This window comes from Marmota marmota, unplaced genomic scaffold (assembly GCF_001458135.2).
Source record: "Marmota marmota marmota unplaced genomic scaffold, marMar, whole genome shotgun sequence".
NCBI lineage: Eukaryota > Metazoa > Chordata > Mammalia > Rodentia > Sciuridae > Marmota > Marmota marmota.
In genome coordinates this window covers 55,591,759-55,619,198 of record NW_025999900.1, presented here as the reverse complement: position 1 = coordinate 55,619,198, position 27,440 = coordinate 55,591,759, and the positions used below count along the sequence as shown (strand labels likewise).

General features: G+C 44.1%; 2 protein-coding genes across 5 annotated transcripts in view; one reads left to right on the top strand and one right to left on the bottom strand.

Annotated features, from left to right (window-relative positions):
- The window catches only part of Nrde2 (NRDE-2, necessary for RNA interference, domain containing), a 44,411-nt gene extending 35,763 nt beyond the window's left edge, over positions 1-8,648 (top strand). The window contains exons 11-15 of one of the 4 annotated variants that reach the window (XR_007345941.1): positions 313-1,241; positions 2,339-2,477; positions 5,072-5,261; positions 7,738-7,809; positions 8,313-8,329. Coding sequence is in view for 3 of the 4 variants with exons in the window: in XM_015494741.2 (XP_015350227.1) it covers positions 313-1,241; positions 2,339-2,477; positions 7,738-7,809; positions 8,313-8,438 (1,266 nt within the window). In the remaining variant the exon portion in view is untranslated. Of the gene's footprint in view, positions 1-312; positions 1,242-2,338; positions 2,478-3,818; positions 3,831-4,898; positions 5,001-5,071; positions 5,262-7,737; positions 7,810-8,312 lie in introns of those variants that run through there. The other 3 variants (XM_015494741.2, XM_048799175.1, XM_048799176.1) reach the window with 3 other exon arrangements.
- A 5,640-nt stretch (positions 8,649-14,288) lies between these two features.
- On the bottom strand, positions 14,289-27,221 carry Psmc1 (proteasome 26S subunit, ATPase 1). The gene is made up of 11 exons (XM_015494723.2): positions 27,139-27,221; positions 24,277-24,330; positions 23,763-23,859; positions 21,611-21,735; positions 21,198-21,383; positions 20,886-21,014; positions 19,959-20,055; positions 17,908-18,097; positions 16,883-17,034; positions 15,904-16,058; positions 14,289-14,634 (listed from the first exon to the last, which is right to left on the bottom strand). The coding sequence occupies exons 1-11, from the start codon at positions 27,139-27,141 to the stop codon at positions 14,500-14,502; spliced, it is 1,323 nt and encodes a 440-aa protein (XP_015350209.1). The 5' UTR covers positions 27,142-27,221; the 3' UTR covers positions 14,289-14,499.
- Between the last annotated feature and the right edge of the window lie 219 nt (positions 27,222-27,440).

The window sequence follows — 27,440 nt, the reverse complement described above, 5'->3', positions numbered from 1 at the left end:
AGTTGTGTTAAAATAGTGTCTTTGATAAAATGTGGTGGCCACGTCTCTTTGGAAGAAGAACATTTGAAGTGTATCAACTTTGTTTATAGAGATTTGAAATGGAAACCTGGATGTGTTAATGTTGGGCTCCTGAGGCCTTGGTAAAATCCTGGTTTCTTTTTTAGCTCAGAGAGCCTCGGTGTTTACCAAACACCCAGGAAAGGAAGTGTAGAGACCTTTGCTGTTGGTGTTTTCTAAAGTTGACATTACAAAGAGATTGCTTGGAAATAACAGAGCACCCAGAGTCATTCTTTGATTATTTCTGTCTTGTAGGTCATTTGGTGTCTGCACACTAAAAACAAGAAGAGATTAAAGTCACAGGGGAAGAACTGCAAAAAATTAGCCAAGAATCTCCTTAAAGAGCCAGAAAACCGTAATAATTTTTGCCTCTGGAAGCAGTACGCACATCTGGAGTGGTTGCTTGGCAACATAGAGGATGCCCGAAAAGTTTTTGATACAGCCCTCAGTATGGTGGGCAGCAGCGAGCTGAAGGACCGTGAACTTTGTGAACTCAGTCTCCTCTATGCTGAGCTGGAGGTGGAGCTGTCACTGGACTCGGCAGGGGCCACCACAGCCCGAGCTGTTCACATACTAACCCGACTGACAGAGAGCAGTCCCTACGGGCCCTTCACTGGGCAGGTCTTACCCACTAATGTTTTGAAAGCTCGAAAGGCTTACGAGCATGCGCTACAAGACTGTTTGGGTAAGAGCTGTGTCTCTGATCCAACTCCTGCTGACTCCTTGAACTGCCTGAGTAGCTTGGTCAAATGCTTTATGCTGTTCCAGTATTTGACCGTAGGGATTGATGCTGCCGTGCAGATATATGAACAGCTATTTGCCAAACTGAAGGGTTCTGTTTTCTCAGAAGGCTCTGGCATGGAGGACGGTGCCAGCTCCCAGAATCTGACCAGTGTTCTTGAAGCCATCACGCTGATGCACACAAGTCTGCTGAGGTTCCACATGAAAGTTAATGTTTACCCTTTGACTCCGCTACGAGAGGCGCTCTCGGAGGCTTTGAGGCTGTATCCCGGCAACCAGGTTCTTTGGAGGTCATATGTTCAGATTCAGAATAAGTCTCACAGTGCTAGCAAGACCAGAAAATTCTTTGATGCAATGACCAGGTCTGCCAAACCCATGGAGCCGTGGTTATTTGCAATTGAAGCTGAGAAAATGAGGAAAAGACTGGTAGAAACTGTTCAGAGGTAACTATAGGCCATCTTGTTTGTGTACTTCCCAAACCTCTCTGGGGTGCTTGCCATTTTCCTACGCCTTTGCCAGATCTCAGGAGTGGATGGGGTGCAGGGTCTCGAGCACCTGCTGTGAGCGCCCTGAGTGCTGTAGAGAACACACTGAAGATGAACAAGGGACTTAGAGCATAGCAGCATCTTTCTTGAGAGGCTTTGGTGGCTGTCTTCCTGGGCTGGGCCTCTTGGGGCATGTGTTGCTTTTGGTGTGTACCTGGTAGGCCATCAGAGTGTCTGAAAAGCTATGTGAAAGCACAGTGGTTGAGGGCCTGACTCTGGGGGGTCACTTCTCTGATTCCAGTGCCAGCTCTGTTGGTTAGCAGCCAGGTGACCTCAGGCAAGTTGCTTCACCCTCTTATAGGCTCCTCTCTGTCAAATGAGAATAGTTAAAGAACCTGCCCGCCTCCTATGGTTGCTCTGACGGGTCAGTGAGGTAAGTGCTTGGCCCAGAGACAATGCGTGGTAATTGCTAGCTGCTGTCACTGTTTCCTTAGGAAGCCCTGTCTGCTTCACATGCTGTCTTTTGACGCAGTGTATTATATCCAAAAGTAAATGATAGTCCTGTGAACATATTAGTTTAGGCATCATTGTTTCTTCTGGAATCTCTGTTGTGGTTTCACTGCAACCTTATAAATAAGGCAGAATTTCCATTGAGTAGTGTTTCATTTTGCTTGATTTTTATTTCTTACATTGGGATTTTTCACTGCATGTAAATCTTACCTCATCTACTTTGAATGGAAAGGTCTTTCCTTCCTGGGGAGTAGAGTTTGTATTCTGATTTCAGGGTAGGGCAGCATCTTTAGAAAAGAGAGAAGCAAAGAATTTGTGACTTCTGGACAGTCTTCGTGTGGGGCAGAAACCACAGAACCCTGGCCACTGCCTTCCAGAAATCACATTGTGCCTGTACTTGGTGCCACCACACACTTGAAGGACAGCACTCCCCTGACACACTGTGACCTAGCTGTTGCTGACCTTTGTTGTCACTAGAGCATCCCTTCCTGCAGGTCACATAGCAGAGAGGACGTGTTTTGGTTACATGAGCCCTTGCCTTGCAGGGTGGGAGGTAGAGAGATCCACGCCACCATCCCAGAGACCGGCTTAACACATCGGATCAGAGCCCTGTTTGAGAACGCAGTGCGGAGTGACCACGGCAGCCAGTGCCCCTTACTGTGGAGGATGTATTTGAATTTTTTGGTAAGAAAATATTTCGACTTTTGTTTTTGTTTGAATAGAATTCTGCTTCTTCCTTTTTAAGTGCAAAAGTGTACAAGGCCCAGAGCTGCTGCTGGGAGGGCCTCAAGCCTCCCTGGTGTGGGAACCCTGAGGGAACAGCATCAGGCCTCTCAGGACTTGTGAAGGGGCGGGGATTGCATATTTACTCAGATTATTTGGTAGAACAAAACCAGTAAGTAATGTAGCAGAACTTAATGTTGGTTTCTTTGAGTTGATTTCATTGAGTCAGCAACTTGAAAAATGGTCTAAGAGCTTTCCTTTGAAGGGAACCTAAATTCTTTATATTCTACACATAAGAATTTTCTGATTCTGTTTTGTTATTAGAAATAAAATTTAGTCTAGAATGTGGTTTTTAAAGTAGACATTTTCAAGCAGATTGTGTTCACTTAAATGGTGAAGCACCATTTAATTTTGTCAACGTGAGGGTGCAGACGGGAAGGTGCTTCTCTGACTACACAGGCTTAACTCGCTTTGCTTTGGGTCTGGGGCCTGGCCCTGAGCTGGCCTCGTCTACTGTTTCCAGGTTGCCTGGTTCTTGAGGACATAGTCTTCTAGGCCTTCTGCTTGTTGCTTTAGTTCAAGGCCACTCACATCCAGCTGACCTCTGGTGAATGTTGTACCTTTTAGAAGCCAGAAGTGACCTTTATTCATAGGTTTTATGTATCCCTGATTATTCCATCAGGACAAATTCTCAAAAATTTCATCAGAGAATTTGAGCATTTGACACAAGACAAAGCTGGGGTGTTTTAAAGAGATGACAGACAGGGTTAGGAGAGGTTTGGCTCTCTGACGGCAGAAGGTCTCCACTGGACACTCCAGAATTTATCTATGTATACCTCCCTGACCTCTGAAAGGGGCCATGTGCTGAAGACCTGAGGGATCAGGAGGATACATCCATCACCTCACGACAGCTATTCATTGGCATATACAGGAAAAATGGGTTAATCCTAAGGGGGTAGAAGTTGCATCAAAAATGAATTACTACAAAAGTTTGTACATTTCCTTTGTATTTGTTCTTTAGATCCAGAAACTCAAGATTTTGTGATTTGTGTGAAATGGAAGCTTAAGGGGTCCTGTGCTATGTGCTTTCGTGGCTGTAAGGGTGCTTCTTGTTTGCCAGAGATGACTAGGTGCAGAAGAATCTGGAGGACTGGAGGACTGGGCTTTTGCCAGAACCCTGCTCTGATTTTTTCAACATTAATACTCTTGTCACTCTTCCGAAACAATGGGAAATCTGTAGGTTTAAGTGGGGTTAGCTTCCAAATTTGCCAGTGTAATTTCTCCAGTCTTTTATAGGTAAAGGTAGGGTAAGAGCAAATTTATAGTATTTTTATTGAGTCTCTGCTGTGAGCTAGGTTTAATTGGGTTGTAGACTAAAAAATACCATTGACTTGGCAAAAAGATCTAGACTCTTACGGAATTTGTTTGCAAAAGTGGTGTTGAAGCTAAGGATTAATTAGAGCAGTGACTTTGCTTCATGGTTCCTGAATTGTCTGGGTGGGCGCCTAGCACTTTATCAATTAAACACACGAAGAAACCAGATTAGAGCCTAAATGTAGGCTGCAAGTGCCACGAGAAGAGCCGTGGGCCCCGTGAAGGGTGAGACCTGGGGCTGGGCTGGTGGGTTGCTAGAGCCTTCCCTGGACCTATGTACGGACTGACTTGCTTGCTTCTTTCACTGCAAAAATGATTGAGGGATTGAAAACTTACTTTTGGCTGTGGAGAATATGCAAGGAAAAGGAAGTGGACTAACAGCAGTTCAAACTCTCCACTCAGATTGGGACTTAGCCAGTTAAAGCCTCAGTTTTAGGATCTTCCAGTGCATTGTTCTGCATAGATACTAACATTTCAACCAGACTTTTTTGTTGTTGTTTTGGCTAAAGTTGCAGTTACTTTGAAGATTTTTTTGGTCATTTCCTACAAATAAGGAAGGAAATGTAAGTATTGATAAGCTAGTCAGCTGATTCCATGGGGCTGATGAAAGAAGTCTTGCTACATGAAAAAGAAACAGTGGCATTTCTAAATGGTTAATCACTAGATTTCTTTTACCCTCAGTACAGTTCCTTGTGCCATCCTGTTGATAGCGGGCAGAGTTCAGGCCGTATTGAGAGGCCACCATTGAGGAGGGCTGGTGGGAGGGAAGAGATTCTTTTCAGCTGCCCTCCTGGGGTGAATGAGTAAACTTCTCATAGTGCCAGCAACTCATAAGGGGAGTATTATAGAGAGATGACATTTTATTGGAGGAAAATGGATATCAGTTTTGTCAAATTGCTTGAAAAAATTCTGTGAGCTAACAGTTGCTCAGATAAGTTTATAATGAGATGAGAAAAGAGAATCAAGTTTTGCAAAAGTGTGAAGACTTCCACCTTCTCATTTTCTTAGAGGTGTTGCTTCCCCCGTCGAGGTGGAGCGTCTCAGAGAGGAAGGCACAGAATACCAGACTAAGCACCAAACAGCTTTGCAAAATGGGCGAGTGCAGACCACTTGGTAGGTGTGCCGAGGCGGCCTGGTGGTGGCTGCCACTCCACATGGCCACTGGTGTTCTTCCCGCCTAGGGAGAGGAGAACTGTGGTGCCCCGCTCACGGCTGACACGGGAGCTGCTCCAGGGAGGCTGGCCTCCATGTTCCTTACGTGTGCGCGACTGGGCTCCGGGGGCTGAGGGTGAAGGAAGGGGGCGCCTCTGTGTGAGCCCTGTCCTGCCCCTCTGAAGACTCATTGGCAGGATCAGGATGTGCATAGAGATGGTAAAGTGTGACCATTTGCCCACTGCATAGGATGCCAGTCGCTGAAACAAATTTTCAAAAGAGTTATTCACAAGGCAGCTGAGTTGGAGTGGGAGGCCACACATCTCCCTGCCTGAGGGTAGGTGTGTTGGATATTTATGGGGTAAAGAAGCAGGGTGATCTGTGGTGTGGGGAGAATGATTGGAAGATGAAGTAATCTGTGTTTCATGCACATGTAATGAAACTTCATGGCTCTTTATGAGACACATGTACAGAAAACAGAGGTGCACGATCTGAAGAAGGTAGAGATTTTGGCCCTCTGACGGCAAAAGGTCTCCACTGGACACCTGCGCAGGCCCAAATGAAGAGTTGGTGGTTTCAACAAATTTGCCAAGTCCCTGAAAAGTAACCTAGGCAGCTGTTACCATCATGACCCACGCGTCAGAGGTGTCATCTGTAGCTCAGCTTGTGAGAGACTAAGAATATATAGCTCAGCTCTGTGACCTCCAGAATTAGTGATCTGTAAAGCCAGTAAAAATCAGGTAACTAAAGTGGGAAAGGGGCTTCAGAGAGAAGTACAAAGCGTCGGTTCACATATACGAGGCTAGGCCAGCCACGTTTGTTAATTATCAGAGTTAAGATTCCAGTCTTCATGGAGTCTTGGAGACTGAGGTGAGGGTTACCTTCCCAACAGTGGCTCTCAGTTTCTTGGGAGATGCTTCTGACTGGCAAAAGGTAGATATTTATAACTGGGATCCTCTCTTTTAGTAAATGCCCGGCAGATGGTTGGCCCCGGTGAGCAAGAGCAGCTCTCTTCCTTCATCAGCTCTGTCTTCTTTGGTTCCATGCAGAGACTCAGTTGGTGCCCTCAGGTGCTCCTGGCTTGCCTGAGGACACACATTTACCCAGTCATAATACCGTGGGGGTGACAGGAGTGTCACAGAAACTCCAGAAAAGAGTGTATCACCCCCCAGTTATGTTTCATTCCTGAAGGAATCTTACAAGGAGTCTTGGGTGTTAAGATGACATTTAGATGGTGATAGAGGGACCAGGAGAGCTGGTAGTGGCCATGGACTCTTCTCTCACTTGAGGCTTGCTCTACCCACAGGTGAAGGCATGTCCAAGGCCGTGTCTTAGAATACAAAATCATGGGTAGAAAACACATGGTCACCACTGAGTTCTCACCTGGCATCAAGCTCTTCCACCCCTGATGCAGAAAAGGACAGTGTTTTCCTGTGGCCTGTTGATGAAGGAAATGCCACTGAAAAGAGTATAGTGGTTTATTGGGCTCCAGGATTCTGCACTTGGTAGAAGACATAGTAATATAGTTTTTCTTATTCTTTCAAAAAGGAAGAAAAGGTTCAGTTTAGTCAGGAGTTAGGAGAGGACATTGACGCATACTGACGTGGGAAGGAGCACACCGGCTGCTTAGTTGTGAATTGAGTGGCCCAGCCTCAGAACTGGAGGCATTCAGTAGAAAGGACACATGGGAGTCTCCTGAGCCTTGTGGCTGGCTCTTGGAGACGCTGAGCCTTGCCCAAAGCAGGGTTCTCATAGATGTTGTTACAGTCCAAGCTGTAGTCCCTTGTGACCGTGGGAGTGAACCTTCAAGATTGAAAAATGGAGTTCCCGAGCAGCAGTTTGGATCTCTGGATGCTGCAGTCCAGGTTTCCAGGAGCCCAGTCATTAGCTCTTCCTTCTCTGCTGGCTGCAGCATGCTGGCTGTGTGGCTAGGGAGAGCCAGTGTCCACTAGAACACGATCCTGAGGGAGCAGGCTGGGTGTACAAGCACAGAGACAGACTTGAGCTCCCTGGGCTCTGCTCACGCCACCCAGCAGGTACTGTCCTGGGTAGCTGGCTTCCCAGGAAGGTCAGGAGAGGTCCCCAGCAATGGCTCCTTCCACACTGGGCTGGGAACACAGTGGTGGCTGACTTTGAGATGAAGGTTTTAGATCTAGAGAGAAAGCCGGCTGAGAACCTGCACACACTCAGACTGAAATTTCTGATGGAAAAATTTAATAAGGTGAAATCTGGCAAATGGGGTAAGCTATTGGAGAAATGAGATAGTCCTGATTATTTCATTTCTCTAAAAGACAGCTTTCATCCAGTGGCACATACTAAAGCAAAGGTTTTTTTCATTTGCACAACTTATCAAGTTCACCAGCTTCATCTTGCAGATGCAGAATGAGGCAGGTGGTTCCCAGTACAGGAGGGGGAACAGGATTGCTAATAAAAGTGCTCAGCATCAACATGGGGCCATTTGAAGAGGGAAATGTCTACCACATAGCAGGGGCCTAGAGAGCATCTTCTGGTATCTGGGCGCATTCCCTTCAGCCACCGTGATGGTACCGGGCCATCCACAGAGGCTGCCTACGCGGCTGGGGCCGTATGCCATGTGAGGGCTGTTTTTTTTTTTTGTTGTTTTTTAAATTTCTTTTTTATTAAAGCCTGAGCTCTGCTTCAGTTGATCTTTTTTGTATTTTCGCCCTCCCCTCAGGCTTCCTTAGGAAACAAAGACAGAAGCAAAGGTGTATTCTACAAAGCACTTCAGAATTGTCCCTGGGCAAAGGTAGGTTTTACACACCATGGTATCTTAAGATTCCTCAGGACCTTTCTCCTAGGCCTCTGCCCAGCCAGTATCGTCTGGACATCAGGGCTATCAGTACCCCTTCCTGGGGAACATGTAGGGCGTATCCTAGTGATCTGTTCCGTGTGGAGTCAGAGCCCAGTGGTCCGTTTCCTTGCCCTGCATTGAAATGTGGCTCTTAACACCTGCCCAGAATTCAGCCTAGATGCCAAAAGTGTTGGGATCCATGTCCCATCCAGGCCAGGAGACATTCGGAGTCAGTAGACAGTGACTCAGGGTCTCCAGCACCTCTGGCCCCACTGTAAGCGGGGCCTCACTTGGTGCTCACTGGCTTTCACTGCTGTCGAGTCCCCTGTCCTTCCTGACCAGTGCTGCCTGAGCTAAGAAAGCCCAAGAGAAAGGGAAAGTGGACTGTGGAGGGCCAGGGTGGGGGGCACGCTGGCTGGAACCCCTCCACTCTCACAGAGGTCTTTCCCTGGCACTAGGTGTTGTACATGGACGCCGTGGAGTACTTCCCTGACGAGCTGCAGGAGGTCCTGGATCTGATGACTGAGAAGGAGCTGCGCGTGCGGCTGCCCCTGGAGGAGCTGGAGCTCCTGCTGGAGGACTAGGGTGCAGGCAGGGGAGCTGGGGAGCACATGCGAGGAGCCTCTGTTTTGGAAGTGCTCTTCTTGGTCCTGTGTGTCGGGGTTGTCAGGCTTTCCCATCTTACAAAGGTTTTGGATGTGTGAACGACACAGAGCCGTTGCTTTACATATTACATATGTGAATGTGTGCACCTGTGTACAGAGGCGAAAAATCACCAGTGATGACGAAACGTGTGTTGAGCTGTGTGTGGACTCCTGTTCCTTCTGCTCTTGCTCTGCCCAGCCAGCACTGGCCCCACCCTGGTACACACAGCCCCTGGTGGCATCATTGAGGGTCCTTCCAGATCCCTCTGTGTTGGGACTTTAAAGTCTGGCCCCTTAACATTAGGACGTCTTTCTGAAGCGGGGTGGCAGGAGGGCAGATTTTGTCCTTATCCTCAGCCCAGCACAGTGGAGGGTCGTTTAACCCTTGGTGTTCCTTCCTGGGCCAGGTGTGGGGCAGGTGTCTGCTTATTTCCTGAGCCCCACCGGGTGGCCCCTGCCTCTGCACAGCAGCATCCCCTGGGATCTTGGGAGCAGTGCAGATTCCCAGGCCCGCCCCAGCCCTGCGAGTCAGAGTCTGCCCTCCACCAGTGACGAGTGAAAGCCCTGCCAGCCCTCCAGAAAGCCTGCTGATGACACCATCCCAGAGAGGGCGGACTGCAGCCAGCACCTTCCCCACCCAGCCCGACTCTGCAGGGAGCACTGAGGTCCGCTTGGCCTCCGTGTGGCAGCTGGCCCTGTTTTTGATTGCTGAGGGCTGTGAATAGAATGAGAGAGAAATATCCACATTCGGGCTTCTTTCTGCTCTGAAGAGATTGGCAGCGCAGTCCTTTTCACCATAAAAATGTGGCGGGAGGGATGTCTCGTCTGTCTTGCCCACAGACCTGCTGCAAAGCACATCGCTCCTTTCTGGACTCTCTTTTTTTTAATCCTCATCTGTATAATTGCTGAAGATTTTGCATTTCTTTGGCCCCCCCATACAGAAACGCCTGTGTTGTGGGATGTAAATTTGGCCCAAAGCTGATGGACAGGTTGGGAAATAGAAGGGAGTCAGTGTGCTAGCGTGCTTTCCAAGGGCAGTGTCTGATACCCAGTCACTACCGCCTCCTGCCCCTCCCTGCGTGCGTTTCTTCAGCAAAGAGGCACCTAATGGTGCTCCCTCTGGTGTCTTTTCACAGAAACAGGCAGAGCTTAGGGAGTTGAGAGCTCAGCCCTGAACTGCACCCGCTGAGAGCCACTAGAGCGCAGGGCTGAAATGAGCCTCCCGCTCCCAGTTCGAAGGAAAGTCTTTGACACCCTCACCTTCTTGTCGGGTGGGTAACTTGCACACCCTATTGGGGGCATCCAGTTGAAGCCCAGGACCAAGCCACATCCCCCTCAACAGTGACTCATGTTTTGATCCTATCTGATTCCTGCACCTGTTCTCATTTGATTAGAACTTTAGAAACTGGCCTGTGGGTAACTGGTCCCCTCATACCCTAGTGGGATCCTTGTACCTTGGGAGCCTGGAATGAATTGTGCAGATGGGCAGTGAATCCCTGAAATGTGATAGAGGAGCTTCTCACATTGAGTTTTGGCACATTACCCTCTGCATGAGAAGATGCTTTAACACACACGCACACACACTCACACACACGAATTCTCTGTGGGTAGCAGTGTTTTTAAAAGTTTTTTGTACTTGAGACAAAATGGGTACTTTACCACTGAGCTACACCTCCAGCCCCTTTATTGAAGTTTTTGGTACTGAGGATTGAACCCAGGGGCACTGAACCACTGAACCACATCCACTGCCCTTTTTAAAAAAAAATAATTTAGTAGAGAGTATCTCACTTAGGGCCTTGCTAAATTGGTGAGCTTGCCTTTGAACTCATGATCCTCCTGCCTCAGCCTCCCTAACTGCTGGGATTTCAGGTGTGCACCACCGTACCCAGCCCCTTTTATTTTTTGAGACAGGTCTCACTGAGTAGCTGAGGCTGACTTCAGACTTGCAGTCCTCCTGCCTCAGCCTCATTGGGATCACAGGTATACACAACCATGCCTGGCTGGCTGTGGGTGGATGTTTTATAGAAAAATGGATAGTGAAATAATTGTGATTTTTTTGGAGACTTTTTTTGAGATTGCTCAATATAAAAGCATGAAAGATGATTAGGTTGTTCCCAAAACTAACAAACTGATGGGAAAAGAAGGGGTTTGAATTTCTCCAAGTCTGTCAGGCAGTTGCTCTTATATTTATCAGGAGTGCTAATTAATTCCTCAAGGAGTTCTTATCACTTCAGACCCTAGGGCTCAGTCCTGTCTTGGGTCTGGGATGACACTGGAGCGGAGCAGTGCCCATACTTCTGGCTTGTTGTTTGCTGGACTTGCAGGGATCAGGGAGAGCCAGGAGGTGCCCTCTGTGCTATGTCCAGTTAAGAGAAGCCTCTCTGTTAGCTGCTGCTCATAATACACACATATTCCTTCGTTATTTTGCATTTAAAAAGTGAAGACAGGGTAGTTCCTCTGCTTGCTATAAGGGAGTGATCGGAGAGTTCACCCTAAAATACTTCTTCTGAGGAAGGGCTTTAAGGGACTAGTGACTTCCACAGGCAGCAGAGCTGACTGCCCTGTTCACCAGGTGAGAAACCAGAGAAGAAACTCATCTGAAGAAATTATTAGTCACTTCGTTCCTGTGGCTTGCACTGTGGACCATCGGTGGAAATGGTAATTTTAGCATTGGTTTGGTCAGCAAACTAAGTGGAGAGGCAGCTGGATTGGGGTGGAGGTGGGGTACAGTTCAGGCTGTGACCGCACTGTACCTCAGCTCCCTCTACTCAGACACTGTAGGCACTGGCATTTGCTTTGGCTACTTTTCTTTGAGAGAAGGGAGACGTCTCTATGGATAGGAGGAGGAGAAGGAAATACTGATGTGCATGTGTTTTATTCTTTTAAAGTCTGAAACTTAAAAAATATTTTACAGAGGAGTGAGTGTAGTCATTCCTTAGTATCCATGGAGGATTGGCTCCAGGACCCCCTGAGGATTCTGAAATCCAGAACGTACTTCAATCCTTTAGGTAGAAAGGTATAACTTTGCATATGACCTATGCATATCTTCCCATATACTTTAAATCACCTCTAAACGACTTGTAACACCTAATGTAATTCAAATGTTACGTACACAGTTGTTTTACTGTATTGTTTGGGAGTAATGACTAGAAAAAGGTCTGTACAGGTTCAGTACACAATTTTTCCTGAATATTTTTGATCCGGGATTGACTCCATGGATGTGGAACCCTTGGATGTGGAGGGCGGACTGTACACGGAACTTTTTTATCCTGACCCACTTGAGGGTAAGTTGCGATAGTTTTCTGCACATTACCATGCAAGTATCGAATAGGAAATCGGCATGAATATAGTTCCCTGTAAGATCTTAAGGTCAAAGTTAGGCCTCAAGGATTGTCCCAATGTCTTCTGTAGGAAGAGGATCCTATACACTTGGTTATCATGTATATCTCTTTGGCTCATTCGGTCTAGAAGCTTTAACTTTTTTTTTTTTGTTTGTTTTTGTAATTTGGACACTTGAAGTGTCCAGAATTTGTAGACTGTTAAATTTGTAGGTCTAGGTATATCCTCCTGAATGGATTCAAAGTATCTTTGGCAGGAGTGTCACAGTAGTGACACCTCTGGGCTAGCACATACTTTCAAGATGCCCATTGTTGATGTTTGTTTTGATAACCAGGTTAAGATGGTATCTCCTGGGATTCTCCAACGTGAAGCTGCTTTTTCCCTAATTAAAGAGCATTTTGTGGGGAGGTATTCTGAAAATTGCAAATGTCCTGTTATCAAGTTTTCAATTCATGGATATTAGTATGAGCTCAGTTCCTATTTTAAAGGACTGTATTCCATTGATGTTAATTATTTTGACCAGTGGCAGCACCTTCAGACTGGCAGTGTCTTTTGACATGTCCATTCTGTATACTTCTTGCTTTCTGGCAAAATATACTTGAGGTTCATGCCCAGCTCTGGAATCACTCTTTTAGGGGAGAATGGTATTTACTTTTTGTGGTCCTGGAGATCCAGCCCTGGACATCATTCTTGCTCAACAAGTGCTCAGCCGTCTAACTACATCCCCAATCCAAAAATGGTATTTAGAAGCAAAGATGTAGGTCTAGGTATGTCCATTGTAATTGGAGTGTCTCCATTCCTAGCGGCTGTCGGTGGATTGAGTTCATTCTACTTTCCTTCTTTCCTTACCTGTCACTTCTCAGATAGTAAGGATGGCAGGAGCCAGGTTTCTCACCATGTAACTACATATAACCAACCTTTTCTGTTTCTGCCACTATCCAGTCCTGCATGGATGCCCTCCTCACTTACAAGGGCTGTAATACTCGTTAGGCTGTTTTCACGTGGATGCTTCTTAACCTGCCCACGCCAATATCCCACCCTGCCCATGCCAAGTCCCTATGCTGTGCTGCTGCTCCATGTGGACAAGGACCCTTCTCAGGCTGCCTGATTGGGAACCCCACTTCCTCACACATACATTGTCTTCCTCCTCTTGCACTGGGCCTCTTTGTTGGGATATCCTCCATGGTAGGCAGAATGGTCCCCAAAGATGCCCACACCTAAGCTCTGGAACATGTGAGTGTTGTGTGGCAAAAGGAACTTTGTAAACAAATTGTCTTTTTTAAAATGGGGAGGTTATCCTGAATTATCTGGGTAGGTCCATGTAATCACAATGGCATTAGTGTGAAAAAGATAGGCAGGCAGAAAGATGGGAAAAATTCAGAACTCAAAAGGGACTTGGCTTGCTGTTGCTGGCTGAGGATGAGTTGGGGGAGCAGGGGTGCATGGGCATGAGTCAAGGAATAAGTGTGGCCTTCACAATCTGGGAAAGGTCCTCACATCTGAGGTAACTCCTAAAATTCCAAGAAATAATTCTGCCAGTGACTCCCAGGTTAAGAAACTGTATTCTCCCCTAGAGCCTCCATAAAGGAATGAAGTTCTGCTAACACCATATGAGCCGCAGAAGACCAGTGCTGGACTGAGGTTTTGTTTTTTGGTTTTTTTTTTTTTTTTTTTGGTAATACTGTGGATTTAACCCATGGGTACGCTACCACTGAACTACACTCCCAGCCCTTTTAAATTCTGAAGCAGAGTCCTACTCAATTGCTAAGGCTGGCCTTGAACTTGAAATCCTGCTGCCTCAGCCTCCTGAGTAGCTGGGATTATAGGTGAATACTACCACTCCCAGCAAGAGACAAATTTATATGAAGTCTGTGGTAACTTGTTATGGTGCTAACAAAACTAATAATCTCACTCAGGCTGCCCTGCCAAGTGGATGTGCCCCTTGACCTACCCCACCCAGTGACTTTAGAATTGAATTTGCTCAGAAAAGGAAGTAAAGGAAATAGCTGGAAGAAGGGAAGGTGGGAAGTCTGGCATGCATTTGAATACTCTTGAAGGTGAGGTTTCTGAACCAAAGAATAAGGCAAGACCAATAGCCAGATTCTTTAGTCCTAACCTGAAGTTTCTTTTAGGAACCTTCAGTCTCTTGGGAACTTCAGTACTTACTTTCCCACAGAGTTGCAAGAACCTATGTGGTCCACAGGTGGAAGCTTCTCTCTCTCTCTAAAGGCAATAGCCACATTAATTCAGAGAGAGAATACAGACTTTACTCTCCAACTAGGCAACTAATCTAGTTTTCCACGACTGATGCCAGCTATCCAGAGGCTCAGTGAGGCACTGGCCTGGAAAGCGCGGTGTATGTCACTCCTCCCTAGCCATGGCACTTACGCTTACAAAGACCCACATCTTCCCAGAGAAAGCAAGTTGTGCTCACATTCAAACAAAGATCACTGTCTGTGAAAGAGCACGTTTTATTCGGAAGCAGAGAGCAGCACAGTGACCAAGAGAAGGTGCCCAATGGGCATCCTAAACGTCGTACTCCAGAAGATACACAGGATGTTTTGCTAATAAAAATCAACAGGAACATGGATTCTTCTGGGCAACTTCCCCAAACTCAACCCTCTCAGGGGTCAAGAAAACTCCTGAAGGCAACTATGGTTCACTAGAGATAGAGGCCCTCAGGGGTGCCTTCTTGTTTTTTATAGAGAACATTTTCTTTAGATTTTTTGAAGTCTTCATTTGTTACTTTCATTCTACGTTCTCTCAAGGCCATCAGACCAGCTTCTGTACAGATTGCCTGAAAGAAAGCAGTCAGTATGTTCAGAAAATGAGCTATTTTGAAATAAGGCATAAGATAGACTAAATATAAATTGCTCACTGGGAAAAGATTATTTTTTTTTTAAAAGTTTTAAAAGGATCTGAAATGGCTTAAACTGGGAATACTTTAAGAAAGTAGACTGGCCAGGAGTCCAGGCTGTGTCTAGGTTTTAGTTCTAATGAGGTATGTGGCTTGGCAGGTTACTAATTTCTGTAGCTCTACTTTTTTTTTTTTTTTTTAATTAAAGAGAACGTGCCTAGGAAATCACACCTGGAATTTAGAGGCAATTGAGAATAAAGGTCTATTTCATTTACCAAGGGTCAGAACATGTATTCCAGTCAGATAGTATAAGTTGCACTACAGTGTTGATACTAATATTTTCTCAAAACTTAAGTTCTTGCCCAAAGTCAAGCATCATAAGAGCCCTTGTGACCCTTAGATTGGTTATAGCTATCAGGTTATTTACTTCAAATGGTTTATCTAAAAAGTGAGAGTGCTTGTGCAAAGGAAGAGAAAGCAAGTGGTAAAGTGTTAACCACAAATAAATCCAGGTGGGAATGTAGGTGTTCATGGTACTGTTGTTGCAACTTTTCTGAAGGCTTGGCATTTTTTAAAATAAAAAGCTGGTTTGTATGGTTTTAAAAAGAGAATACAGACTTTACTCTCCAAGTAGGCAACTAATCTAGTTTTCCATGACTGATGCCAGCTATCCAGAGGCTCAGTGAGGCACTGGCCTGGAAAGCGTGGTGTATGTCACTCCTCCCTAGCCATGGCACTTATGCTTACAAAGACCCACATCTTCCCAGAGAAAGCAAGTTGTGCTCACATTCAGGGCTGCTAGGCCTCGTTTTATAAACCCTGTGGGCAACTGAGAAGAAACATCTTAACTCAAATACATTTGTAATAAAGCCCAGAGGTACAATCTGGTGTAACCTATCAGAATGCAGTGGGAAGACGAATCTTCTGGCCTAGAACACCTGAGCAAGTCACCTGGGCCTTGCAGAGAAGGTGGCAGACTTATGCCAGTAACTCATCATTGTGGCTACAAGGACTTAGGGGTCATTTACTTCATAAAATAATTCACAAAACACCTTCAAATAAAAAGCAAATCTACCATTCGGATGTAATGGTAAAACTAATACAAAGAAAATGTTAAGACCCACACAAACCTCTCACCCCAGGAGCACAATCTTTCCTGACAGAGGAGTGACCTTTCCAGAAATAAGCTGACTCAGCCAGTTAACTCACCTTGATGTCAGCACCAGAGAGGTCGTCCTTTGCCATAATTAAATCGTCCAGGGTTACGTCATCTGCCAGTGTCATCCGGCTTGTGTGAATCTGAAAGATGCGCTTCTTAGTCTTTTCATCAGGCAGGGGGAACTCAATCTTTCTGTCGATGCGACCTGCAGATAGAAAGCTTCCAGTCACACCGCTCCAGACCCAGCTCTGCCCTCAAAAAGAGGCCTCATCCTGTCTCCCCACAGGTGTGGTTTCAGTCAGGGGGTGTTCTGTGGGAATGACACCTAGATCTTAAAAAGTGAACATTTACTTTAATACTTAGTAAATTTCTATATTTGAATTCACCCCATTTAAAATAAATCCTCTCTGCTTTAGTATCCTCAGAAATAAAAGAAGCAATTCTTGAATGGCACATTTAGTGACAAAGGAGAGACCTATGGGCTAAAATCATTACAAAAGAGGCCAAACAAATCACTTTTGGGGTGGGGGGTAACTGAGGATTGAACTCAGGGGCACTGCACCCACTGAGCCACATTCCCTAGCCCTACTTTGATTTAAGAGACAGGCTCACTCAATTGTTTAACGCTCGCTTTTGCTAAAGCTGGCTTTGAACTTGTGATCCTCCTGCCTCAGCCTCCCAAGCTGCTTGGATTACAGGCATGCTCCACCCTGTGTGGCTCAAATCACTAGTTTTTTCTAGTGTTACCTGAATGTAAATGATAAACCCCAGCTGTCATACAAATTATTTTTTCAAGAAAAAAGCAAGTGTTTGAGGCTAAAAAGGGAATATTTATTATGGGGAAAAAGATCAAGATGTAAGATTAGAATTCAAAGGGTTAAGATGCAAGAACTTAGAATATGATTTACCAAAGATATACCCCTTCTAAGTTTCACTATGGCATTTGCTATTAGGTGTATCAGTTTATAATCACCCCAAAGCACACTCAAATACATTAATTCTCCAAGATGAAACAAAAGCAAATTTAACCTGGTCTGATAAGTGCTGGATCCAGAGTTTCTATTCGGTTTGTGGCCATGATAACTTTCACGTCTCCTCTTGAATCAAATCCATCCAACTGGTTCAACAATTCCAACATTGTCCGCTGAATCTCTCTTTCACCTCCAGAATTTGAATCATATCTTTGGAAAAAGAGAAGAAATAAAGACCCAAATCTCCCGCTAAAGGGGAAGGTCAGCAAAGACCTTACCATGACAGAACACCTTAACATTCTCTTCTCAATCCAAATATACTCCCTCATTCTTCTAACACAAAAAATTAGCATCCTATGCTATGTTCTGAATGTGTCCCCCCAAATTTATGTGTTGGAAGGTAATTAGTGTCTAAAGAAAAAGCTGGTGGGAACTAGCTTAGGCCTCTTCACTCTGCCATATGAGCACATAGCATTTGTCCTCTTTTGCCTTTCTGCCACATGTTCATGAGGACTGAGCAACAAGTGACTATCTTGGAAGCACAAAGCAGCCCTCACCAGACACCAATGTCATCACCTTGATCTTGGAACTTTTTAGCCTTCAGAACTGTGAGAAAATAAACTTCTGTCTTTGTAATTTATTCCTTCTATGGTATTTTGTTACAGCAGCACAAATAGACCCCCGTCAACCAAGCTACAGATCACAAAATTCTTCACAGAAGTTTCTGTGCCTGAAATTGGAGTACTGATTCCGTCTTCCTTTTCCAGTTTGGTGTCTGATCCCACAACCTGACTGTGAACTCAAGGGCAGAGACTACGATGTTCATGGCTCTATTCCTCAAATCCTGGTGGTCCTTGCTCAGGGCAAGTGCTCAAGCTGTAGTTCTTCAAGACTGACCAATTTCCAGACATAACCCTGCTCTTGGGTAGTTGCTACCTAGCTTCCAAAGAGCAGAATCCAAAGCACCCACACAGAAGGCCATAGACAACAAGACCTCACCACCCATGCAGAGCCCAATGATCATTCTTACAGAGCTGTGTGATTTTTACCTCTGACTAAGGCAAAACAGGTGGAGAAGTTTACCTTTTGGTCCCAATGGCATCGATTTCATCAATGAACACAATGGATGGTGCATGTTCTTCAGCAACTCGAAACAATTCCCGCACGAGTTTGGGACCGTCACCTAGGTACTTCTGAATAAGTTCAGAGCCAACCACTCTTAAGAAAGTGGCTGAGGTTTGGTTTGCTACGGCTTTGGCTAACAAGGTTTTACCTATTTTAGATAAAAAGAAAAAGGATAAGAAAAAAACCCTCAAGTCTTATTTTAACTTAGAAATATCACAACCTTAAGTAGTGATATCACCACAGATGGGGGTAACCCAGTGATGAAAGGCACACCACTTCAGGAGTCTTGCAGTTCTGTTCTCCTAAGTAGGTAAGAGGAAATTTAGAAGAACCTAACATGTTTTGATTATTTTGAACCGTTTTCTTAAAATCATCAACGATAATATCAGCAAATATCTTACATACTTGGTTAGTTTCAAACCTTGACCCAAAGTTTCCAATAAAGAATTATAAACTATAATTACCTATAGGAAGAATATCTATACTAAATATATATATATATATATATATATTTTCCCTCTAGGTGAGCTTTCCTTGGGTCCCTTCAAAGCTGCATATAAAATTAACCTGACCCATCCAACCCAGGGTTAGAGAATCAAATAAACTGCAGAGTTATCAGTGATGATACACCATCTGGAATCTTAGGTTTGATCCTAAAGAGATACACCTAAGGGGCTGGGGCTGGAGCTCAGTGGTAGAGCGCTTGCCTAGCATGCATGAGGCACTGGGTTTGATCCTCAGCACCACATAAAAATAAATAAAAAATAAGGGTATTGTGTCTATCTACAACTTAAAAAAAAAAAAAAAGGGTTTAAATGTTTAAAAATATTATACCTAAGGTTCATGAGCATTGGTCACATGGCTCTATCACTAGCATAGTTAATCTAGGTGGGCTTGATGTCAGCTCAGGCATGTGAGCCCTAACTAGCTTTTGATGGAGCCTACAAATGAGAGCTGAGGAAAGTTTAGGACTTTTCTCAGTCTGGGATGACCTTTGAGGAAAAGGCAGTTCCTCTCACTGATCTCAGGAAGATCTCAAACCATATCTCCAATACTTTTCTATACCATGATATTTCTATTTTGAGTCCAAAACAAAGAATATCCAATTTGAGAATTTTAGATCTGTCAGACGGTAACCCCTTTAGATGGTAAGTAAGGACATGCCTGAGGACTGGGTGCCACTGCAGGATTCAGAAACAGCTGCAGCACAACTGGCACTTTGAGACCAACAGGGGAACCCAAGGAGGAATCTAGCTGGGGAGTGACATAGAAAACTCCAGAGTGGGAAGGACAGGGAGCTAAACTTTTGAGATATATGACAACGATGTTCCCTTAGGTACAGTGGCAGATGAAAAGGCTTAGGGACTGGACCAAGAGAATCAGTTAAGGATGGCTAAAAGAAAAAGAGGGCCTTTTCAATAGATGGGCTCTTACAGTCCAGAAGCAGCCAAGACCAGTTGCTGGGTTGCTTCAATAGCTAGAGGTTTCACTGAACAGGTCACCCGCTTCTGAGGGGCTCACCTGCCCAGTGCTGGGCTCCAGCCCTTCAGGCCAGTGCTCTGTAAAAGGTGTGTGGCTGAGCATCAGGTCTCCATTATGGCTTCAGCTATTACCTGCTCAGTGCCCAAAGTTGCTGCCACCCTGGGTTAGTCACCAATCTCTTTGAAACATGAATTTCCTGAGCTGAAAGATTGGGGGCTGCAGTAGAGTGGTTGTTTCTCGCTCCACGATTCTGGGCCCAGGGGCCTACTTTACCTCTGAAGTGGGCAACCCCCAGCACACCTTCAGGAACATGTTCAATCAGATATATATACATGTATTTTTATCATGATTCATTCACACTTTCATTGACAAATACGTATTTAGTACAAGTGGGTCAGGAAAGTGAATCTGATCTGAATACCCTAGAATAGTTGTGGTGTCCTCACTGGATGGTTTAGTAATTACAATAGCAAATGCTGCTACTCAAGATATGAGCTGAGTACCTATAAAGAGTCAAACCAGCATACCTGTGCCAGGTGGACCATAGAGAATGACCCCCTTCGGGGGCTTTATACCCATCTCTTCATAATATTCAGGGTGGGTGAGAGGAAGCTCCACAGATTCCTAAAAAATAAAATAAATACCTGCTAAAAACTAGTCTTTCATATTGAAATTATTAGCATTATTTGACATGAGAATATCTTCCTTCCAGCAAAAATAAGTGAAAATCTCACTCTTCGAGACAATGTACTTAAGTTGCATTAGCAGCAAGGGCATACTGAAGAGGACATCTGTCCCAGCTAGGCTCCTAGCAGCCAGCTTCTAAGTTATACCCAGTTCCCTTCAAGTTTCTAGTAGAAGTCAGCACTGAGCAAGAGTGACTTAAGAAAGGTAAAATTCACACTTTTCAAATAAACTATAGATAGGACCAAGAAAGATTTCCTGATGGTTGTTCCCACCTAAGGACATTAAATCTATATCCCAATTGTCTGAGAGATAACCAGTGGATATCTGATTGACTTCCCTGTGGATTAAAGAGCATGTAGACACTTGGCCCACAGCATCCTAAATGACCATATTCCCCAATCCCCAGGACTACTGCAGGAGCTGGAATTATGTTCTAGACCCCAGCACTCAGTAAGCATGTGCAGGTACACATGCTACCTCCATATAACACTGGAGGTTTCTAGATATCCACAGCCAAAGTCAATGGAAACATGTCTTCACACAATTAAACATTACATATAGTAAGTATTAAGCTGCAGCTGCTAGGAACTATCATACTATAAATATTTACTATCTAATTCAGATTAATTAACAAAAACAACTCACAACTGATAAGCCCCAAGATGGTCACTAATCTGATCAATAAAGAAAAACAAATTCCAAAGTACCCTGAATAGGACAAGCAATAAGAAACAGTCTAAAAACCTAGAACTGGTTCCCAGCCATACCTTAATTTCCTGGATTTGGTTGTCCAACCCCCCAATATCTGCATAGGTCTCCTGGGGGGCCTTTTCCACCTTCATCACTGTGACCAAGGGATCTGTGTCATCCATCAGCACTCCTATCACGGCATGCACCTAGCAAGGAACACCAAGCTTTAACACAGAACAGGATATTCCCTCAGTCCGCTGACAACAAAGTATGCCAATTATGGCATCATTCTCCCCTCCCAGGAGTGCTCTGGCATCCACATACTTGGGACAGGTCTGAGAGGAGGCAGAAAGCACTCCTATGGATTTCCTTAGAGACTAGCAACTCACTTTGTGGTTGAGCAGAACTGAGCAGCCTGGTTCCAACAGATCCTTGTCCACAAATGAAAGGATGCTGACATAGTGTTCTGAGCCCACAGATGTGGACACGATGGCGTGATTGTCATCAATGATCTCTTCCAAAGTTCCTACTGACATTGGGGTCCCCCTCAGATCATCCACCTTTGATCTTTCCTCCTATAGAATATACCAAGAAGGAGAAGCCGATTAGACCTAAGAGGCACCAGGTAGTCCTTATAGGTTCTTAGTTTGTTAGAGCAGCTGATGCTTTTCTAAGATACCTAATAAGGCTTCACACAGGCCTGGAGAAGTTTACCTACTGGAATCTAACTTATCTGACAGTTTCAGATTCTAAATAGAATTCAGTTTGTAAAAAAGAAAATTAGAGTAACTTCTCCACTTACCTCTTGCTTTTCTTCTAATGGTTTCATTTGTTCTTGATTTCTAATGAATTCTTCTTCCATGAGAAGATAATCTTTAATTCTTTCTAACTTCAGTAATTTTAAACGGCACTGAGTGTGAGGTGTCACTGTAATTAAAAAATAAAGTTCTATTTTACTTGGAACTTTGCAATTAAGGAGAAAATATTAGCATTTTAATTTTTTTTTTTTTTTTGCAGTGTTGGGGATCAAACCCAGGGTCTCATGCTTGCTAGTCAAGCATTCTAACACTGTGCTGTATCCCCAGTCCAAGATTTTGTAAAAACCCAAAAAACAAAAACAAAAACACTCACTTTAGCTGGGGGTGGTGGTGCACACCTATAATCTAAGTGACTAGGAGGCCGATGCAAGTTCAAGGCCAGCCTCAGCAACTTGAGACCCTGTCTCAAAAAATAAAAAGAACTAGAGATATAGCTCATTGGTAGAGCACTCCTGGGTTCAATCCCTGGTACCAAAAGAAAAGAAAAGAAAACAACAACAAAATAAAATAAAATAAGCTCATTTCAGTTGGAAAAACTGTGGAAAAGTCAGTTTGCTAACCCCAAGCAAAGCAAGTACTGAGATGAAAATAGAAAAGGGATGCTGGCAGTTATAACCAAACATCTAAAAATGGGAACAAGGTTCGGACCAAACGGCTAACGCAGAATGACACGTACTGACTGAACACTTTTTTCTTTTTAAGAAGAAAAAAGTCACTGATCCACTAGATAGTTGGTTTATTTTATGCTCATCCATTTTTAGGCTTCTACAATATCAGGGATATTAACCTTTCCGTGCTTTGATTCTTTTGACTTTGTTTTGAAGTCTCATGCTACAGAGGAATTTTATCACTTACATAGACAAATCTGTCAGCTTTTCATAGTTTCTGGGTTTTCTAGCTTTCTTCAAAAGGCCTCTTCTTCCCTAAGGTTAAATATATCCCTGAATATTTCATTTATTTATTTCCCATGTATATCTATACTCCATCTGGCAAGAGGCAAGTGGCCTAATTTCATTTTCTCTGGACAGAAGATTAAAAAACCTCATCCATTTATATTAAATAACCCATCCTATTGCCTATAAAACTGAAATGTCACCTTTAACATTCATTATATATCCATGTTATCAGAGCAGATTAATGGGTGATTTTACTATTTGACTCCCTTTGTTTTTAACTGAGCAAAATTAAAAAAAAAAAAAAGTTTATTTCTTCTAAGTAGGGAAGGACACTTTTAGGTGGACATGGTGGTGGTCTTTAAATTGAAGCCTGAAAAGATGAGAAGCAGACAGCCATGGGAAGGACATTTTAAGCAAAGGGAAGAGTAAGGGCAAAGACCCTGATATACAGAGAAGTTGAAAGACAAAAAGCAGGTAGTGTGACCAGTGAGCAAAGAGGAGTGGCAGGGTTGGACATAGAGAGGGAGACTGGGTCAGGACACTTGTTATTTTGTAAGCAGGAAGTCACTGAATTTTAAGTTCAGGCATTACATGATCCAAATTTTAATACAGTGACCTTTCATTTCATGAAATGTTTCTGAGTTACTCAAGTTGGGTTTTGTAATCTAAAACCATACTGTTATAGTTTGGATCTTTAATGTATCCTGAAAAGCCCCTGTGTTAGGGAATGCAGAGATATTCAGAGGTGATATGATTAGATTATGAGAGCTATAACCTCATTAGTGGATCAACCCATTTAATGGATTGATAATTTGAATGGACTACTGGTAACTTCAGGCAAATAGGGTGAGGTTAAGGAGCTGTCCTCCGCCACAATGCTTAGGCCCAGAGCCATGGAGTCAGTTAACCATAGACCGAAACCAGAGAAGCTGTGAATTCAAAATAAATACTCCCTTCTCTAAGCTGTCTTGTCAGGTACTTCGGCCACAGCGATGGAAAGCTGACCAACACACATACTTTTGATAAGCTAAAGGGGCTCGCTATTTAAAGAAATGAATTTTTTTAAGTGAGATATACTTATATAATACTCGATTTTAAAATAAAGTATAACTATAACTCAGAGGAATGGTAGAATGGGGTTAGGAGCACAGAGCTACAAGTTTAAAGACACTAAGCCACATGCACAGAGATGGTTTCCCCCAGGAACTGGGAAGACAGGAAGGAGGAACCATGTCATTACCCAGTGGGAGTTTGCTGGCAGCATCTGGTCCCTTTGTTTTCTTCTTCTTTTTCCCCACTCTGGTTGGTACAGGAGGTTCATATTTTTTTTTCTTATCCTTGAGTTTTTAGAAGAGCAAGAAAAAAGGTCATATGGAAATCATAAAACATAAATGTATTCCTGTAGTACCATCAGGTGGTACAATTTCCTTATCTTTTAGGATACTATTTTTTTTTTAGGATACTATTTTAAAAACATCCTTAAAAAACAAACAACAACAAAAAAACTAGGTTTCACATTCTTGCAATTTTAGTAAGTAAAATGTAATAAGTAAATGTAACCTTTTTATAATGCACATTAATGACAATGAGTCAGACTATTCATGAAAAGTATATTTTATCTATAGACCAGGCTAGTTAAATAATTATTAGATCATTTTGTTTTTTAAAATTCTTGAATACCCAAAGAACTCAGTTGAGACCTATGCCATTTTCCACAATTTCACATCACAGTACATATCTGGTTTCTTATTTACCTTGTCATCCTTCTTGCCACCTCCAGGACCATGACCACCACTCTGACTTTGACCCTGAAAGGAAAAAAAAAAAAAAATCAGACATAGATATAAATTCAAAATACGATCAATTCAAAAGAACATCCTTCTTACTGTTCTGATTCTAAAACACAAACACATCTTCTTATTTTAACATTTACAAACCCAGGATGTGCCTTGTAGCTAATGTGTGTATTTAGTGTAGTAGAGATTATTTGCAACTGACTACATCTTAGAAGCAAGAGTAACTCTATTAAGAAGTAGACGGAACTAAGGAGGCTGGGGTTCTAAGATCATTCCCTCTTGAGCAGAAGGTATAGAGCTTGACATTCTTTAATATAAAATTACCAGAGTGAGGCTACCAAGAGTGTATTTCAAGGAATCATCCTGTGGAAAGTGAATATAACAGACAATCATTTATACTGTATGTACCTTACACTACGATCCAGAAGAATTTCAACTGCACTTTATCTACTCCTCACCTTAAAACCTGGGGGCCACCAGGCAGGTCTTTCTGTTCAATCTGAAAAGCTGAATCACCTTAAGATATTAAGAACTTAATGTAACTAAAAAGCTTGTGAGATTTCTTATTTTAAAACAGACCCTTCATTTATAGGACAATGCTTAACACAGAGCAATGACTTAGAAATGAGTTAACAGTGAACTTACTGATTATAGAGGGGACTGCTTAGTTCCCTCAACTCACTTCCATGTAGGTGACTCTAAATTAATACACTAGCAGTTTCACTAACAGAAAACTCTACCATGGTTACCTGATAGTTAATGTCAAATATACTGCTCCACAAGCACAATAAATTTTGTAATTTACTCTGAAGAAAGTAATTAAGGACACAGAGAGAATCTGGGTAACACAATTTGTTTTGCTTAAACAGGCAGTTCAAATTATAAGCCTTTAACATTTATTAAACTTGCTGATGGCTAGGGCAGCTAATGTTGGTGGGATGCTTACTAAGTGCCCAACTCTACTAGATATTTTTCCTTCAATCTCATTAATTACATATAATCCTCCAAGAAGGGTTCATTATTCCCTCTTTATAGATGAGGAACTGCAATAAGCATGAGAATAGGGCTGTGGAATTAGATGATTCTGGTCTGAATTCTGGTTCTATTACCACAGGCTCTGTGGCCTTAGGTAAGTCAGGTCACCTCCTTGAGTTTTGGTGTCTTAACTGAAGAGCAGGGGATGATACTAGCTCCTGTTGCAGAAAATGACAGACAACTTACTACATACACAATTTAAAATAAGTTCTCACCAATATGTAGTGAATAAAGAAAATCAAGGTAACAGACAATCATTTACACTGTATGTACATTACGCTATGATCCAGAAGAATTTCAACTGCACTTTATCTACTCCTCACCTTAAAACTTTATGCCTTTCCTAGCAGTGGACCGCGCCCCCCTCCCTCCCAGCTCTGCCTGTCAAGATTTTGTCAGTCTGGCTACAAAATGTGGGCCTTAAAACAGCCCAGATTCTGTTCTGGTTCAGTTTTTTTGTTCTCTCCTATCTCCACTCCTTCATTCCGGTTTTCATCCAAAACCATCATCATCCCCTGCCTCCTTGTGCCCCACTTCCCACACTCTGGTACTGGGGAATGAACCCAGGCCTCACTTGGGCAAGCCTTGTACTATAGAGCTACATCCCCAGTATTCAGGTGCTCATCTATTTGGATTATAGCCTCTGATATGAGAACCTTGGGTCCAGTTTCTTCTCTCACCAATATAGCTACTGCCTTTAAAAACAAACAGCTGGCCCTTCAATTCTCCTCAAAATCATTCAGCGGTCCCTGGCCTTTATGGTGTGATGCCCAAACTCTTTAGTTTGGCATGCCTGGCCCTTGCCAACCTGTCTATACTTAAAACTTTCCAGGTTCATCAGAAAAAATCAGAACATTTTCCTGAATGGGTCCCTCATTCCATCTCTGGGGCATTTTACATGTTTCTCAGTCTCAAATAACAAAAAGTTCACTGAATTTTGAGCCCTTACTATATGCCAAGTAGTATGCTAAACATTCTTGGAATATTATCCCATTTAATTCTTACTAACACCAAGAGATTGGTACTATCATTACCCCCAATTTGCAAATAAGGAAACCAAGGCTTGGAGAGGGTAAGTGACTTACATATTGTCATAGAGCCTGCCAGAAACAGCCACGAATCACACCCAGGTCTGCTAGATACTAAAGCACAGCTGTTTCTTACTGTTCCAGAAAAGATAGGGCTGGTGTGTTGTAAGGAATAAGGAGAAACGCTGTAAAACACCCGGCACAGGCTTAGAATTCCACCAGGAGGTCCTCACTGCGTGCTTTGGCCTTCTTGCCATCCAAGGTTGAGGCTAAACGCAGTCCGCTCTCAGGTCCTTTGCGCTGGCGGTCTTGGCTTCCCTCAGACACTTACATGGCTACTCCCTCAATTGAGGCCTCTGCTCAAATTTTGGCAGTCTTTGGCCGACACCCTATCAAAAACCAGCCAACCCTCGCTGTCCTTTCCCTTCCTATAAAACAGAACAAGTGGTGACACCGGCCAGCCCGTCCCCGCAGGTACTCGGCGTGCCTTCGCCTCTGGACCTCGAGCGCCCTGCGGGGGGGCCGTCAACCCCCGGCCGCCCGGGCCCCGGGGTGCGCCNCTGGTCAGCCCGGCCCGCGGTGGATCTGCGCGCCGTCTGCCGGAGGCTCCGCGAGCCTCGGCCCACAGTGGAGAGCCGGCCGACAGGAGGGGAGAGGGAGGACCGAGCTCCTCGGCATCCGCCTCGTTCTCTCGCCTCGCGCCGTTCCTCGGGTACTGCCTTTCCGCGACCACCGGCTGAAACCCTTAGTCACTCACCATCTTGCCTCGGCTGCTCCGGCTGCTGCTGCCGGAAGTGCATTCACCACTCAGGAGAGGAAGTTGCTGGGAGACTACGGAAGCCGAAGGAGGCCAAACATCCTACGAATAAAGTTGCGCCCGAAGAGCAGGTGTTGGTGGGTTGTGCTATCGAAGTACCTCGCACATGTGTTGTGCACCTTGTATATATTTTACCCTAAAAAAAAAAATTAAAAAAAGAAAGAAAAAGTTAGATTTTACTGGGCTTTTGTCAATAACTTACGACAGTGATACCGACTGACAAAGAACTGGGGCAACTGTGA

Bases quoted from the DNA above. Each gene is read 5' to 3' on its own strand.
- Psmc1 (XM_015494723.2), bottom strand. The intron at 21,736-23,762 runs GTAATGACATGG...TTTTAATTACAG, and splicing joins TGCCAGCAAACTCCCACTGG to TGACACCTCACACTCAGTGC. The intron at 17,035-17,907 runs GTAAACTTCTCC...CTTTTTCCAAAG, and splicing joins GATGCCATTGGGACCAAAAG to ATATGATTCAAATTCTGGAG.